The following is a 13,602-nucleotide window of genomic DNA, read 5'->3' as shown; positions in this document are numbered from 1 at the left end:
TTGAAGATCTTCACCAGAAAAGACTGGGCAGTAGTGGTTTCTGTGTGGCAGCTCCTGTCAGTACATACAGTTGTGGGTAAGTACAATGATCCGTAGAACGGTGGGTTGGTGCTTATGCAGTATCCTGCATCCTCCTACCAGGGGTGCACGTGGCATTGGGCCGGAGCGGTCCACCGTCTACACCAAATTCAGGATAAAGGTACCACAGCACTCAAAGTAAGTATTCAATGAGTAAAAAGCCTGTTACATAAAGTCCATCAGTAGTAATTTTCTTTGGATCCCTTGCGACAAGATAACTTACCTCTTGGTCCTCATTATGGAGCCCAGGACATCAGTTCGGGCGCTCATTTACCAGCTAAGACCAGGGCTTGCGCTTGAGCTCATCAGTACACCTACTCCGGACCGCGTCATACATTACATTTTCATTAGCCTTGAAAAAGCCACTCTAAGCGACGAAACACGTGTCAGCTGTTGTGGCAATGACACAGTGGAGATTACGGAACTTTCCGAGAGCCAAAAATGACTACACTCACTTACTGGCTATGGACTTACAGACCTTTTACTAATTGGATGTTTACTTTGAGTGATGTCCTGTCCTTCATCCTGAAAATTGAATATCTGTAGGAACTTTTCCAAAATGCCTCCGTTACGATATCTTGATAAAACTCTGTCTTGGATTGTCCCCTTACTTCCTGCCGGATCTCACACTCATTTCCTGCCTGGAAGGCTTGGCCAGCAGAATAGGATGCTCTGATTGGAGTGTTGCCACAATATTGATTTTCCTGTTTTGGCCAACAAAGGGACTCGTGCCAGGGAAAGGCTTGTGTAAGATGAAGTGCTGAGGGTGCTTCCATTGTAAGCAGACCTTATTTTTAACTCCAAAAGTTGCTTGCAATGGCCATGCAGTTCCCAACTGCAGACCTGCACCCAAGTCCCTCCGCTCCAGAAGAATAAAATGTAGACCTTGGCACACGTGCTTGGCGAATCTGCCCACGACCACAGTGGCACCGACCACCTTTTCAGGGAACTCACTCGTCATTCACCTCCTTGTACCATCAAGAGCTCAGGTGTACTGCTGGTACTCGTGATATCGGCAGGATTGGGGACAGGAACCAGGATTGGGAATCTACAAATAACTGCTCAGAGGATCCCTGTGCACTATAGAAACTACACAACTATGTGTGACTTTCGGGGCCTTCAAGATGTTTCCGCAGATGGCAAGCGGGGCTGGGGAAGGCTTAGACCTCATAGGCAGGTGTCTAACCTAAAGCAAAAACCTCCACTATTCAGCCAGATGCCCTCTGCACGGTGCACGTGTGAGGCACAGCACACACTTTTAGGTCCCTACCAGGACGCTTGAAGGAGCATTTCACATCATATGCAGCTCCTTTAGCGTGAACAGAGGTTTTTGGTTTCCACTGGGTCAGCCATCATTTTTGTTCGTTTCAGAGTGGCAACTACTCTGGCTTACATTGAACTGGACCTGATGATGACCCTATTATTTCAAAATGTCGAAACGTTGTCGACAATATATACTGATCCAATTTCCATTAACTTATTCTGTGTTTCTTGTGCTGTGTCTCTGCCAACAAAACTGTTACAAATATTGCATTTTCCTCCCACATGTCACACCTTTGCCTGAGCACTATTTAAACTTATTCCATTTTATTTTGTATACACCTTGTAGGGAGCTGCCTGGTGTGTGGTGCGTTCCTTGGTACTTACACCTTATTTCAGGCCCAGGTATCCCATCTCAGTGAAGTGCAGGCAGTGTCTAGGAGGCCAGGGCTCTCTAGAGGTAGCTGTGGATGAACAGCCAAGGCTTATCTAGGAGACATGCAAAGCTCATGCAATACCACTGTAGTCACACAGCACTTACACACATGAAGAACCACACCATGTTACAAAAATAAAGTGTAGGAAGCTGACCTGTTGTGTGGTGGACACCTAAGGTACTTGCACCTCATACCCGGTCCAGGTATCCCCTATTAGTGTAGTGTAGACGGTGTCTACCCACCACACACCAGACCAGCTTCCTACAGTGGCACAGTACATACTGCAGCCCATGGGGAACCCCTGGTGTCCCAATGTCCGGGTACCATATACTAGAGACTTATAAGGGGGCACCAGTATGCCAAATTTGGGGTGTATATGGTCCAAGCAACCAAATTCACAGGGAGAGAGCACCATCACTGGGGCCCTGGTCAGAAGGATCCCAGAGAACACAAACACACTGACAACAGGCGAAAAGTGGGGGTAAGCATGCCAAAAAGAGGGTCCTTTCCTGCACACCCTACCAGAATAACCGTTTCAGTATCTTATTTATTATTGGATTTCTATATATGGAAGCATTATTTTAATTTCATTATGTTGATTACTCTATATTATGCTTATTTCTATAGAGACGGTGTTGATCTATAGTAATACTCTCCCCATGTCCTCAGGACATCTAGGGTTTCCTTTGTGTTTTTTTTTTTAAGCACTTCTGATTTCAGTAAAATCACATGCATTTGAATTGCTGCCCTTTCCTTGCCTATCATTCAGTGTCACCATTGCCCCTTCTCTCCCTCTGTAGGACGCTTGGACATTAATTCCCAGCCACGGGCCCCGGTAGCTTCAGGCAGTGATGGTGGTGGCAGCCGGCCTGGCCAAGCGCCTGGCCACCTTCTTCACTGGCCTGCTGGAGTGCATGGGTTTTGCTGGTGTGGTCTTTGGATGGGCATCACTGGTCTTCATACTCAAGCAAGAGAAATATTTTGCTAATCTCTGCACCACTGACAACTCGACCAGCTCCAACTCTACAGGAGAAACAGGTGAGGAACTTGGAGGGCTTCTCGTGGTTGATTGTCGTGTCAAAGGTTCATTGGTACTGGGATGCGGGGGGGTCACAATCCAAGGGGCCAGCCTCGTCTTCAGAGAGGGGTCCATGGGCAGTTTCAGAACCCTCTCTTGGGGCCAAAGCCAGAATTGTATATAGTTCCATTTTGTAGCACCTTGCCTCTAAGACCTTGATGTGTCATGCTTGGGAAGGAGAACCACGCAGAGGGATTAGTTGCTGATTTTTCGGGAGGTCCCCAATGTCGATCCAGACGAGGGATGCACCATACAGAAGGTCAGGATAATCAGACTATGACAGTGATCTCATGGGTATCCTGAAACTCTGGCATGGATTTGGTGAACACAGTCCAACAGCAAGAGAGGTCTGCAGCACATGTTCAATCCCAACTCTAGGTGCGGATGTTTGCCCCGCAGGGATGACCTTGAGCTGTCTTTTTTTATTTTTTATTTGCAGATGTTAATCTCCCCCTCTCCCCATCCCACCCCCCTTTCACCAACTCACTCTTTCCGAACTACCGACCAGCATGTTGTCACATAAACCTGCTGCAGTCACTCACATGGCGCAGTGCGGGTGGCGGAATGCCTGATGGCGCAAAGACCACAGACCATAAACCTGTGGTGCCACGTGGCCTCACCTTTGTGCGCTCTTTTATACAAACCTCAGGTCTCTGAACAATCCTTCCAGTTGCAGAGATCCAGGCAGGACCTGGGGACTGTTGTGGTATCCTCTCACAGTTCCGTTGTCCTTGCCAACAGAGTTGTTCAGTGCAGGGTGGAGGTGGAGAGCCGGGCAGGTACCCGTGGACAGTGTGCTGGGTCACCTAGGTGAACCTACGATGGCCATTTAATGGGATTTCAAGGTCAGATGGTCATCTGGCGCGTAAGTCATGGGTGGCATGAAATAGTTTTCATGACCTGGCTTATGGTTCTCTTCCGGTGGGCCTCGTACGAGGTCCAGAAATGTGTGTCGAGGATTTTTGGAGTTATGAAACTCGTGGCAATGAGTGCCAGAGTTTTCAGTTTCACCACAGAGGCACATCTAGTGTAAAGGGAGCTATCCACCTCCCTCCCTGACTGGTGGTCTCAGTGGCTGGTGATGAGTGTTTCATTTCATCCTTTGGCTTTGACAACAGCCTGGTCCGCACTGTGTATGACGCTCTCAGAACAATGCTCCATTGTTGCAATATCAGTCTTTGCCAGTCTTACCTGGATGAGATCCATCAAGAAATCTTTGACTTTCCAAGCCCGAGGATGGTCACCTCTCCTGAATGCCCCTACACTGAGCCCTCAGGAGAGGCCAGGGCGTTGGCCCTTTCACTTAGAGGTCAACGGGCAGTGAGAAGACCTGTTGAACCCGCACTGTTGTATCTCTTGCCATGTGTCATCTGCTATGACTTTATCTGAAAGCTCCTCACATGGTATCAGGACTCCTCTTGGCATGGCAAGCTTGAGATTGGGTGTCTTCTGGCATGGTATCTGTTCCTGCTGGCATGGCGGGCACAAGGTTTGGGTGTCAACTGTCCAGATACAGTAGCTGGCAATCTCCTGGCATAGTGAACGTGAGATCCGGTGGCGTGGTACCTGGAAGCCTCCAGATACAGTAGCTGGATGTCTCCTGGCGTGGCGAACGTGAGATCCGGTGGCGTGGTACCTGGAAGCCTCCAGATACAGTAGCTGGCAGCCTCCTGGCGTGGTGAACGTGAGATCCAGTGGCGTGGTACCTGGAAGCCTCCAGATACAGCAGCTGGATGTCTCCTGGCATGGTGAACGTGAGATCCGGTGGCGTGGTACCTGGAAGCCTCCAGATACATTAGCTGATCCGGTGGCGTGGTACCTGGAAGCCTCCAGATACAGTAGCTGATCCGGTGGCGTGGTACCTGGACGCCTCCAGATACAGTAGCTGGATGTCTCCTGGCATGGTGAACGTGAGATCCGGTGGCGTGGTACCTGGAAGCCTCCAGATACAGTAGCTGGATGTCTCCTGGCATGGTGAACGTGAGATCCTGTAGCGTGGTACCTGGAAGCCTCCAGATACAGTAGCTGGATGTCTCCTGGCGTGGTGAACGTGAGATCCGGTGGCGTGGTACCTGGAAGCCTCCAGATACAGTAGCTGGCAGTCTCCTGGCCTGGTGAACATGAGATCCAGTGGCGTGGTACATGGAGGCCTCCAGATACAGTAGCTGGATGTCTCCTGGCATGGTGAACGTGAGATCCGGTGGCGTGGTACCTGGAAGCCTCCAGATACAGTAGCTGGATGTCTCCTGGCATGGTGAACATGAGATCGAGTGGCGTGGTACCTGGAAGCCTCCAGATACAGCAGCTGGATGTCTCCTGGCGTGGTGAACATGAGATCGAGTGGCGTGGTACCTGGAAGCCTCCAGATACAGTAGCTGGCATGGTGAACGTGAGATCCGGTGGCGTGGTACCTGGATGCCTCCAGATACAGCAGCTGGCAGCCTCCTGGCGTGGTGAACATGAGATCCAGTGGCGTGGTACCTGGAAGCCTCCAGATACAGTAGCTGGATGTCTCCTGGCATGGTGAACGTGAGATCCAGTGGCGTGGTACCTGGAAGCCTCCAGATACAGTAGCTGGATGTCTCCTGGCGTGGTGAACGTGAGATCCGGTGGCGTGGCACCTGGAAGCCTCCAGATACAGTAGCTGGCAGTCTCCTGGCATGGCGAACATGAGATCCAGTGGCGTGGTACATGGAGGCCTCCAGATACAGTAGCTGGATGTCTCCTGGCATGGTGAACGTGAGATCCGGTGGCGTGGTACCTGGAAGCCTCCAGATACAGTCGCTGGATGTCTCCTGGCGTGGTGAACATGAGATCGAGTGGCGTGGTACCTGGAAGCCTCCAGATACAGCAGCTGGATGTCTCCTGGCGTGGTGAACGTGAGATCCAGTGGCGTGGTACCTGGAAGCCTCCAGATACAGCAGCTGGCAGTCTCCTGGCATGGCGAACGTGAGATCCCGTGGCGTGGTACCTGGAAGCCTCCAGATACAGTAGCTGGATGTCTCCTGGCGTGGTGAACGTGAGATCCGGTGGCGTGGTACCTGGAAGCCTCCAGATACAGTAGCTGGCAGTGTACTGGCGTGGCGAACATGAGATCCAGTGGCGTGGTACCTGGAAGCCTCCAGATACAGTAGCTGTATGTCTCCTGGCATGGTGAACATGAGATCGAGTGGCGTGGTACCTGGAAGCCTCCAGATACAGTAGCTGGATGCCTCCTGGCGTGGTGAACGTGAGATCCAGTGGCGTGGTACCTGGAAGCCTCCAGATACAGCAGCTGGCAGTCTCCTGGCATGGCGAACGTGAGATCCCGTGGCGTGGTACCTGGAAGCCTCCAGATACAGTAGCTGGATGCCTCTTGGCGTGGTGAACGTGAGATCCAGTGGCGTGGTACCTGGAAGCCTCCAGATACAGCAGCTGGATGTCTCCTGGCATGGTGAACGTGAGATCCAGTGGCGAGATCCGGCGGCGTGGTATCTGGAAGCCTCCAGGTACAGTCGCTGGATGTCTCCTGGCATGGTGAACATGAGATCGAGTGGCGTGGTACCTGGAAGCCTCCAGATACAGTAGCTGGATGTCTCCTGGCATGGTGAACGTGAGATCCTGTGGCGTGGTACCTGGAAGCCTCCAGATACAGTAGCTGGCAGTCTCCTGGCATGGTGAACATGAGATCCAGTGGCGTGGTACATGGAGGCCTCCAGATACAGTAGCTGGATGTCTCCTGGCATGGTGAACGTGAGATCCGGTGGCGTGGTACCTGGAAGCCTCCAGATACAGTAGCTGGATGTCTCCTGGCATGGTGAACATGAGATCGAGTGGCGTGGTACCTGGAAGCCTCCAGATACAGCAGCTTGATGTCTCCTGGCGTGGTGAACATGAGATCGAGTGGCGTGGTACCTGGAAGCCTCCAGATACAGTAGCTGGCATGGTGAACGTGAGATCCGGTGGCGTGGTACCTGGATGCCTCCAGATACAGTAGCTGGATGTCTCCTGGCATGGTGAACGTGAGATCCAGTGGCGTGGTACCTGGAAGCCTCCAGATACAGTAGCTGGATGTCTCCTGGCATGGTGAACGTGAGATCCAGTGGCGTGGTACCTGGAAGCCTCCAGATACAGTAGCTGGCAGTCTCCTGGCGTGGCGAACATGAGATCCAGTGGCGTGGTACATGGAGGCCTCCAGATACAGTAGCTGGCAGTCTCCTGGCGTGGCGAACATGAGATCCAGTGGCGTGGTACATGGAGGCCTCCAGATACAGTAGCTGGATGTCTCCTGGCATGGTGAACGTGAGATCCGGTGGCGTGGTACCTGGAAGCCTCCAGATACAGTAGCTGGCAGTCTCCTGGCGTGGTGAACGTGAGATCCAGTGGCGTGGTACCTGGAAGCCTCCAGATACAGTAGCTGGATGTCTCCTGGCGTGGTGAACGTGAGATCCAGTGGCGTGGTACCTGGAAGCCTCCAGATAGAGTAGCTGGCAGCCTCCTGGCATGGCGAGCATGAGATCCAGTGGCGTGGTACCTGGAAGCCTCCAGATACAGCAGCTGGATGTCTCCTGGTGTGGTGAACATGAGGCCGAGTGTCTTCTGGTGTGGTGTCTGGAGGCCTCCAGTCTGTACATGTCCCCTGTCTCACTATCTGCACATCTCTTAATATAGTATCTGTACATCTCCCGGCAAAGTGTGTGGTAACTTCCTGGCACAGTATTTGGTCATTTCTGGACATGGCAACTTTCTGCTTGTTGTCTGCATTTCTTGGCAGAATATCTGGACATCCCCGGGCAGAACATGTATAGATGAACCCCCGATACAGCTTCTCTACGGCACAGTAATTTGGCATTCCTGGAGCAATAACTGGCTTTCCCTTGCCAGGCCATCTGGGCATCTCCTGGAATGGTGGGGTACATCCCTGTCCTGTCACAGCACCCCCATGCACAGCATAAAAGCATATTTTCTACGTGAATCTTTACTGGAATCACATGCTGTGCATTATTCTGCCATCTAGTGGTTTGGACTGGAATTTTCCAAAGTAGTAGTAGTCCTATTTCTTTTTCTACTTTTTTTTTTTTTTTTTTTGCATGTGGCTGTCCTCCCCCACAACAAATGCTACTGTATAAGACATCCACCGGTGCAGGACCTGCCTGTTTCTTAGTACTAATCACCCTTTCAATGCACACTACATCATCCTTGAAAAGTGTTTATAATGGGCGTTTGATGGCACCTTGGATGTCAGACACTGATGACCTTTGTCCTTCTCTGTCCTCCGGGACAATGAACAACCTCCCATCAGAGAGGCTGACTGCTGCAACTTTCCAGTAGTTTAGGAAGGAGCTGAGGGCTCACCTCTGTGATGAAGACTTCATCTGTGCCCCAGATACACACTTTAGTAATTCACCTGTCTCTTTGTAAAGTGCCTTGAGGCATACCTAGTGCTCCATTGCATTGTATTGATTACATCGCCCTCCAGGCCACTCTCGTGATTTCATTAAGGGCCTAATTTAGATCTAGGCGGATGGAATACTCTGTCACAAACATGAGGGAGTAAGCTGCCAGCTGTATTACGATCTCCGTAGGCTATACTGGGATCGTAATATGGCAGATGGGGTATCCGTCACATTCTTCTCCGCCAAGATGTAATTCAGGCCCAAAGTCTCCTGATGAGGTGCTAACCCATCCCACATTGCAGTATGCGCATTTTATTGTCCTGACGCTGACTGCGTCGGACAAAATGACTTCTCTTAATCTCTCCTATGTAGTCCTCACCTCTATGCACCAAAGCGGTCATAATATTGACCTTACTTTTTCTAATTCTCCTATTTCTTGGAATAAAATCAAGGCGCTGATCTCACAAGCTTTCGACCTATCTCGGTCTCCCACCGTCCAGGCAGCCCTGATTCTGATGCCGAGGGGTTACCAGCTGGCTTCTTTCAGGTGCCGATATCTCGCCCCTCCACTGAATGAGAAGACCTGTATTCGTGGCCCCTCGGCTCCATCGTTCACCCAGGTTCTCGCGCCAGAAAATGGCAAGGAGATTTATAAAGTGATCTTGAGGAAATACCACACTGCGATTACGTCAGCGACAGCATCTTATTTTGAAGAAAGAACAATTGCATCGTCCACTCATGGCTGCATGAAATCTTTAACTTTGTCAAGTGGTTTCTAGCACCTCCGTCATGCAGCAGTGGTGTTTTGCCATCTCAGGAGCTGTGTGGTAAGCTATCAGTTTTTTCTTTGAGGAGAACATCTCCTAAATCCAGCATACCTTGACTAGGACACCTTACTTAGGTGGCGGTGGGATGTCTAAGCACATTGGGGGCGCCCCTTGGCACTGTTCGCTCCTCCAGTCTAATTCTGTCTCCTTAGAGGGATCTGAAGCTGCTATTCTGGGAAGTAAATGCGGCCCCCCAGCCAATCCTGTGCCCGCCTGCTTCGCTGGCAATGGCAGCCGAGGTGGTTTACCCAGTGTTTAATAGGCTCTTGAATATTTCGCTGTCGACAGCTGTAGAAACATCGGTCTGGAAGCAGGTTGAACTGGTCCAGCTTCTCATAAACCCTCTGCGGATCCAACCTTAATGTCAAACTTTAGACCTATATCGCTTCTTCTAACAATATCTAAAACTCTTCCAAAGCTGATATTTAAACGGTTTTCGGATTACCTGGATACCAACAAGTTACTTCACCCTACCAATCTGAATTTCACCCTTGGTACAGCACGGTGGCAACAGTGCTCGAAGTGTCTAAATGCATCAAATTGACTTTAAAATGAAGGTGTCTTTGGACCAAGGAAGGACAGCAGCGTTGATTTTACTTGGTCTCTCCGCGGCTTTCGACAAGTGTTTCATGCAGTGGTGTTATAGCGCCTCGCTGATCTAGGGGTTGGGGGCATAACCCTAGAATGGATTGAATGCTTCCGGGATAATAGAAGCATTCTGTGTGACTGGCCCTTCTCCTCATGGCTGAAGCCCCTTTCGATGGGGTCGCCTCAGGTCTCCTCTCTGTCCAGCTCTGCTTGATGTTCTTCTGGCCTCTCTGGTTCATGGTTTGGCTTCAAGGTGTGTCTTGCCCTGATGATGCTCAGCTGCTCCTGTCTTCAGAGAAGGGGCAGAAGTTGCATGTGGACCTCTTGAGACCGGTCTTCAGAAAGTCTTTATGGCTCCATGCTGCTCATCTAATGTCTAACATGAGTAAGACTGAGGTCGTATTGTTTGAGTCTTTCCGGTCGAGTTGTTCAATTTACATTCTCCTCCTGCACCCTCGCCTTCGATGGTGGCAAAGAATTTAGGGGTGAGGTTCGATAATTTGTTGTTCCTTCCATCTGCAGGTTTCTGTAGTGGTGGGGGCTACTTTGGGTTGATTCAAGCCTTAAAATAATTTTCCTTCTTACCATGAATTTCATGCAGGTATCACCTCTATTAGATTGTGTTAATGTTTTGTACCTTGGCGTAACAGAGTCTCTGATTAGTAAACCTCAGGTGGTGCAAACTACCGCAGCGGGTCTCATTCCCAAACTTCTGCGCCAGAGGTCTGTGACCCCCCCACTTGCTGCACCGGCTGGAAGTGAAGGAGAGAACTCTTTACAAAACTTTAGGGCCTGATTTAGAGTTTAGCGGAGACGTTACTTCTTCACAACGGTGACGGATATCCTGTCCACTAAAATACAAATCTTGTAGGATATAATGGGATGCATGTATCGGTGGATGGGATATCCGTCACGTTTGTGTAACCCTCTGCCAAAATCTAAGTCAGGCACTTAGTTTAGGCTGCCCCTCAGTATCATAACTAGGCTGCAGCATTACTCCCCCGCAGGGGCTTTCCCTCCCCATTCTCTTCTCTTGTGGTGGTACCCAAGGGTGGGCAGGGTAGCAGGGGAGGTCGCTCTTGATGGTCTGTCCGTGCAAGCGTGGACCCTGCCCCTGGTACAGCTCGGAGTCATCTTTTTGAAAAAACCTTAAAACCTGTCTATTTGCTTTGACTTACGTGGTGTAGTTTAGTACTGTTAGTCTGTAGGATGCTCTTTGGAGTATCTGTGCGCTTTACACATTTATCCACCCATTCATTCATTCAGGCGTGGTGGCAGTTCATTTCCCAGTTCCCCCTTAACACATCCTTGTTCGAAGGGCCTGAAAGCGTATAGGCACTAGCAGTTAAAGTAATAACAATATTGTTATTTTCACCTAGTGCTGCTAGAGTCGATTTGACATGTCATAGCGCTGCAACCAACCCTGCTTGTGCCCTCATTACAAGCGGACTGGATTCTTGGTGGGACCTTTAACACAAATTACCGGCTCCATGAAGAACCGCAAGTGAGTCGGTGTTACCACACCCGGTATTCGCAGAGGCAGGATTAAGGACAAATCCTGGAGGGACCCCCCTAAAGGACTTTGTCACTAGTAAAATCAGTGGTGATGCCGGATTACATGTGGAACTCGGTGCACTAGGATTGTCGATTGCTTTGATCCATAGGGGATCAACGTGTGATCCCCTGGTAAAACTGTGAGCGGTATTACCAGCTCTTTTTACTAATCCAATCACAATTAGGGCCTTAGTGGGGATCTCAGTATTGAACTTGGAAAGGTGAACGGCTGAGTAGGCCCAACTGGAATTTCAATTTCTAACCTGCAGGTCACGGACAGAAGTCAGAGTGGAAGGCGCTTGGCTTCCAAAGCCATCTGAATGGCTTCCTAGCGCCTGAGGTGATCCGTTTGCCAACTTTCAAAACCTTTAAAATGTACTGGCATAATATGAACAGCCAGGCAATCTATCATGGACCCAGTCTTGGACACCCCTCCTTTAAAGTTAGCAGAAAATGTGATGGCTGGAGGGCTTGAAATGACTTCATCCGTTTGTAATTCCTGGTGACCACATTGACATAGGTTTTTAGCTCGTCTTTTCCATTACAGACTGAGTCTGAGCAGACATGGACCAACCCTGACCACAAACTGGATTACTGATGAAGTCCTAATAAGGCTTTGAAGTTACTTATGTTCCTATTCAGAGGGGACGTGACCTGGCACATTGGCCAGGACCCCCCTTTTTAGCGTACGCCTAAGAATGGTTTACGTAAGGTCTGTCCCTGTCTGGAGTGCCAAACTGAGCAGAAAATGTGGTAATAGATTGTGGCCCAGAGAGAATCCAAGCATTGTGATCACCACTATTGGTCTCCATAGCTAGGAGGGGTATGCCCAGACATGGGTCCAGTACAGGTCTCAAGATGTCCCTCACCGATGAAGCCCAACTGATACATAGCGCTTAGACGGAGAGAAGCACCTTGTGCCTGACGGCAGCACTGGAACCCGACTGAGAAGCTTGGAGATGGATGTAAGGCAACAAACCAGAGAATAAAAAAACATTGAAGAAAGAAAACGGATATGGGATGAATGTTCCCCAGTCCTTTACTTCTAGACAAACTTTGTTTAATAAAGAGGCGCTTGTCTGCAAAATGAGTGGCGAATGAGGTTCAGAGAAGGATATTAAAGAGGGAAGCCAGACCAAATCCATTTTCAAAGGCACTTGTTTCAAAAGACTAGCAGGGGTGGGACGGTACGCGAAGGAAGTCACTTTTAAAGAATGAAAAGACATTAAAAACAATTCAAATCACAGAGGAGGTGAAACCCAACTGGGCACGTCCCTTGAGTCTTAAATGGGTCAACATCCCGAACGTTTAATGGAAGATCCTGAACACAGAGTGGCACCTCTGCTGGCAAAATGCATTGTGGAAAAGGAGAGAGCCATGCAGAAGTAAATGGGTCAGTCAGTGGCCCCTCTGGGCACTATGTTGTAAGGAGGACCTTCAATGCGCTATTGTAGCAGCGTGTTGTTGTGTTTCCCATCTTCTTGTTGAGATTAATTTCCAGTTATCGCCTATTCCTGACTGAGTTTAGGACACAAGTTTGCATTTGTCAGACTGAGAGAAGGTGATCTCTCGTTCTCCGCCTCACTGCATTATGTTTAGGTTCGTCCAGTTCCGAACCCTTTACATAAAGCACCAGGTAAAGCTTCGTCCTCCGCTCTGTACCTGGTGCGGATCTTTACATTCATCCTCTGACCGGCGCCTCCAAGCACTTTGCTTCACACACTGGAGGCTGCGGCTTCCTCACTCTTGCCACAGCCCCCTGGAACCAACGTCGGCTGGTAGAAGCGAGCTCTGGGGTATGTTCCACCTGAGGAAGGCCCTTTTCCAGCCAGCTGCACCGCTGCTTGAAGTTTCTTCAGCTTCCACACATGTACACTCTTCTGCTAGGGCACAATATTATCAGGCACCTTTAGCCACATAATCTAATAAATTGCACGGTTGTTATGTAATTCTTTATCAGTATGCACTTAGCAGGTCCTGTGCTGTTAAGAATGTGCCCGTTCCGCGAGGGACAGCCGGGCTCTGGACTCTGGTCTCGTTGTCTCACACAAGATAAATGAACATAAAGTGGCAACTAGGCGCAAGAGACCGGGGAGAAAGGCGTACATGCGTAGAAAGCTAGGGATAGTTGCACAGCCCTGACGAAGGCCCCAGACCCGGTTGGGCTCTTGCGAGGGCCGAAACATGTTGACATATTAAAAGGATTTTTGGGACACTAATTCCCTCAAAAAACCACACCTTGAGTTTTTATTCGTACCGCTGATACCCTGGAATGAAAGGAATTTCCTTTGGTTATACCGGGAGGTATTAACAGTATTTTTCTCTTCTGGATCCCTGCTTCTGTCCAGTGTGATACTTTATTTAAGAACTCCCGGTTCTGGTTGAGTCCACCGTGGTGGTATCAC

At 49.9% G+C, this 13,602-nt stretch overlaps 1 protein-coding gene across 10 annotated transcripts in view; it reads left to right on the top strand.

Annotated features, from left to right (window-relative positions):
• The window catches only part of LOC138293717 (equilibrative nucleobase transporter 1-like), a 383,365-nt gene that overhangs the window by 263,327 nt on the left and 106,436 nt on the right, over positions 1-13,602 (top strand). For all 10 annotated transcript variants that reach the window (XR_011203087.1, XR_011203090.1, XR_011203089.1 and 7 more), the window contains one exon: positions 2,576-2,813. Coding sequence is in view for 7 of the 10 variants with exons in the window: in XM_069233048.1 (XP_069089149.1) it covers positions 2,627-2,813 (187 nt within the window). In the remaining 3 variants the exon portion in view is untranslated. The remainder of the gene's footprint in view (positions 1-2,575; positions 2,814-13,602) is intronic.

The sequence above is a fragment of the Pleurodeles waltl genome, chromosome 4_2 (assembly GCF_031143425.1).
Source record: "Pleurodeles waltl isolate 20211129_DDA chromosome 4_2, aPleWal1.hap1.20221129, whole genome shotgun sequence".
Lineage (NCBI taxonomy): Eukaryota > Metazoa > Chordata > Amphibia > Caudata > Salamandridae > Pleurodeles > Pleurodeles waltl.
This window is presented reverse-complemented; position numbering and strand designations above follow the sequence as displayed.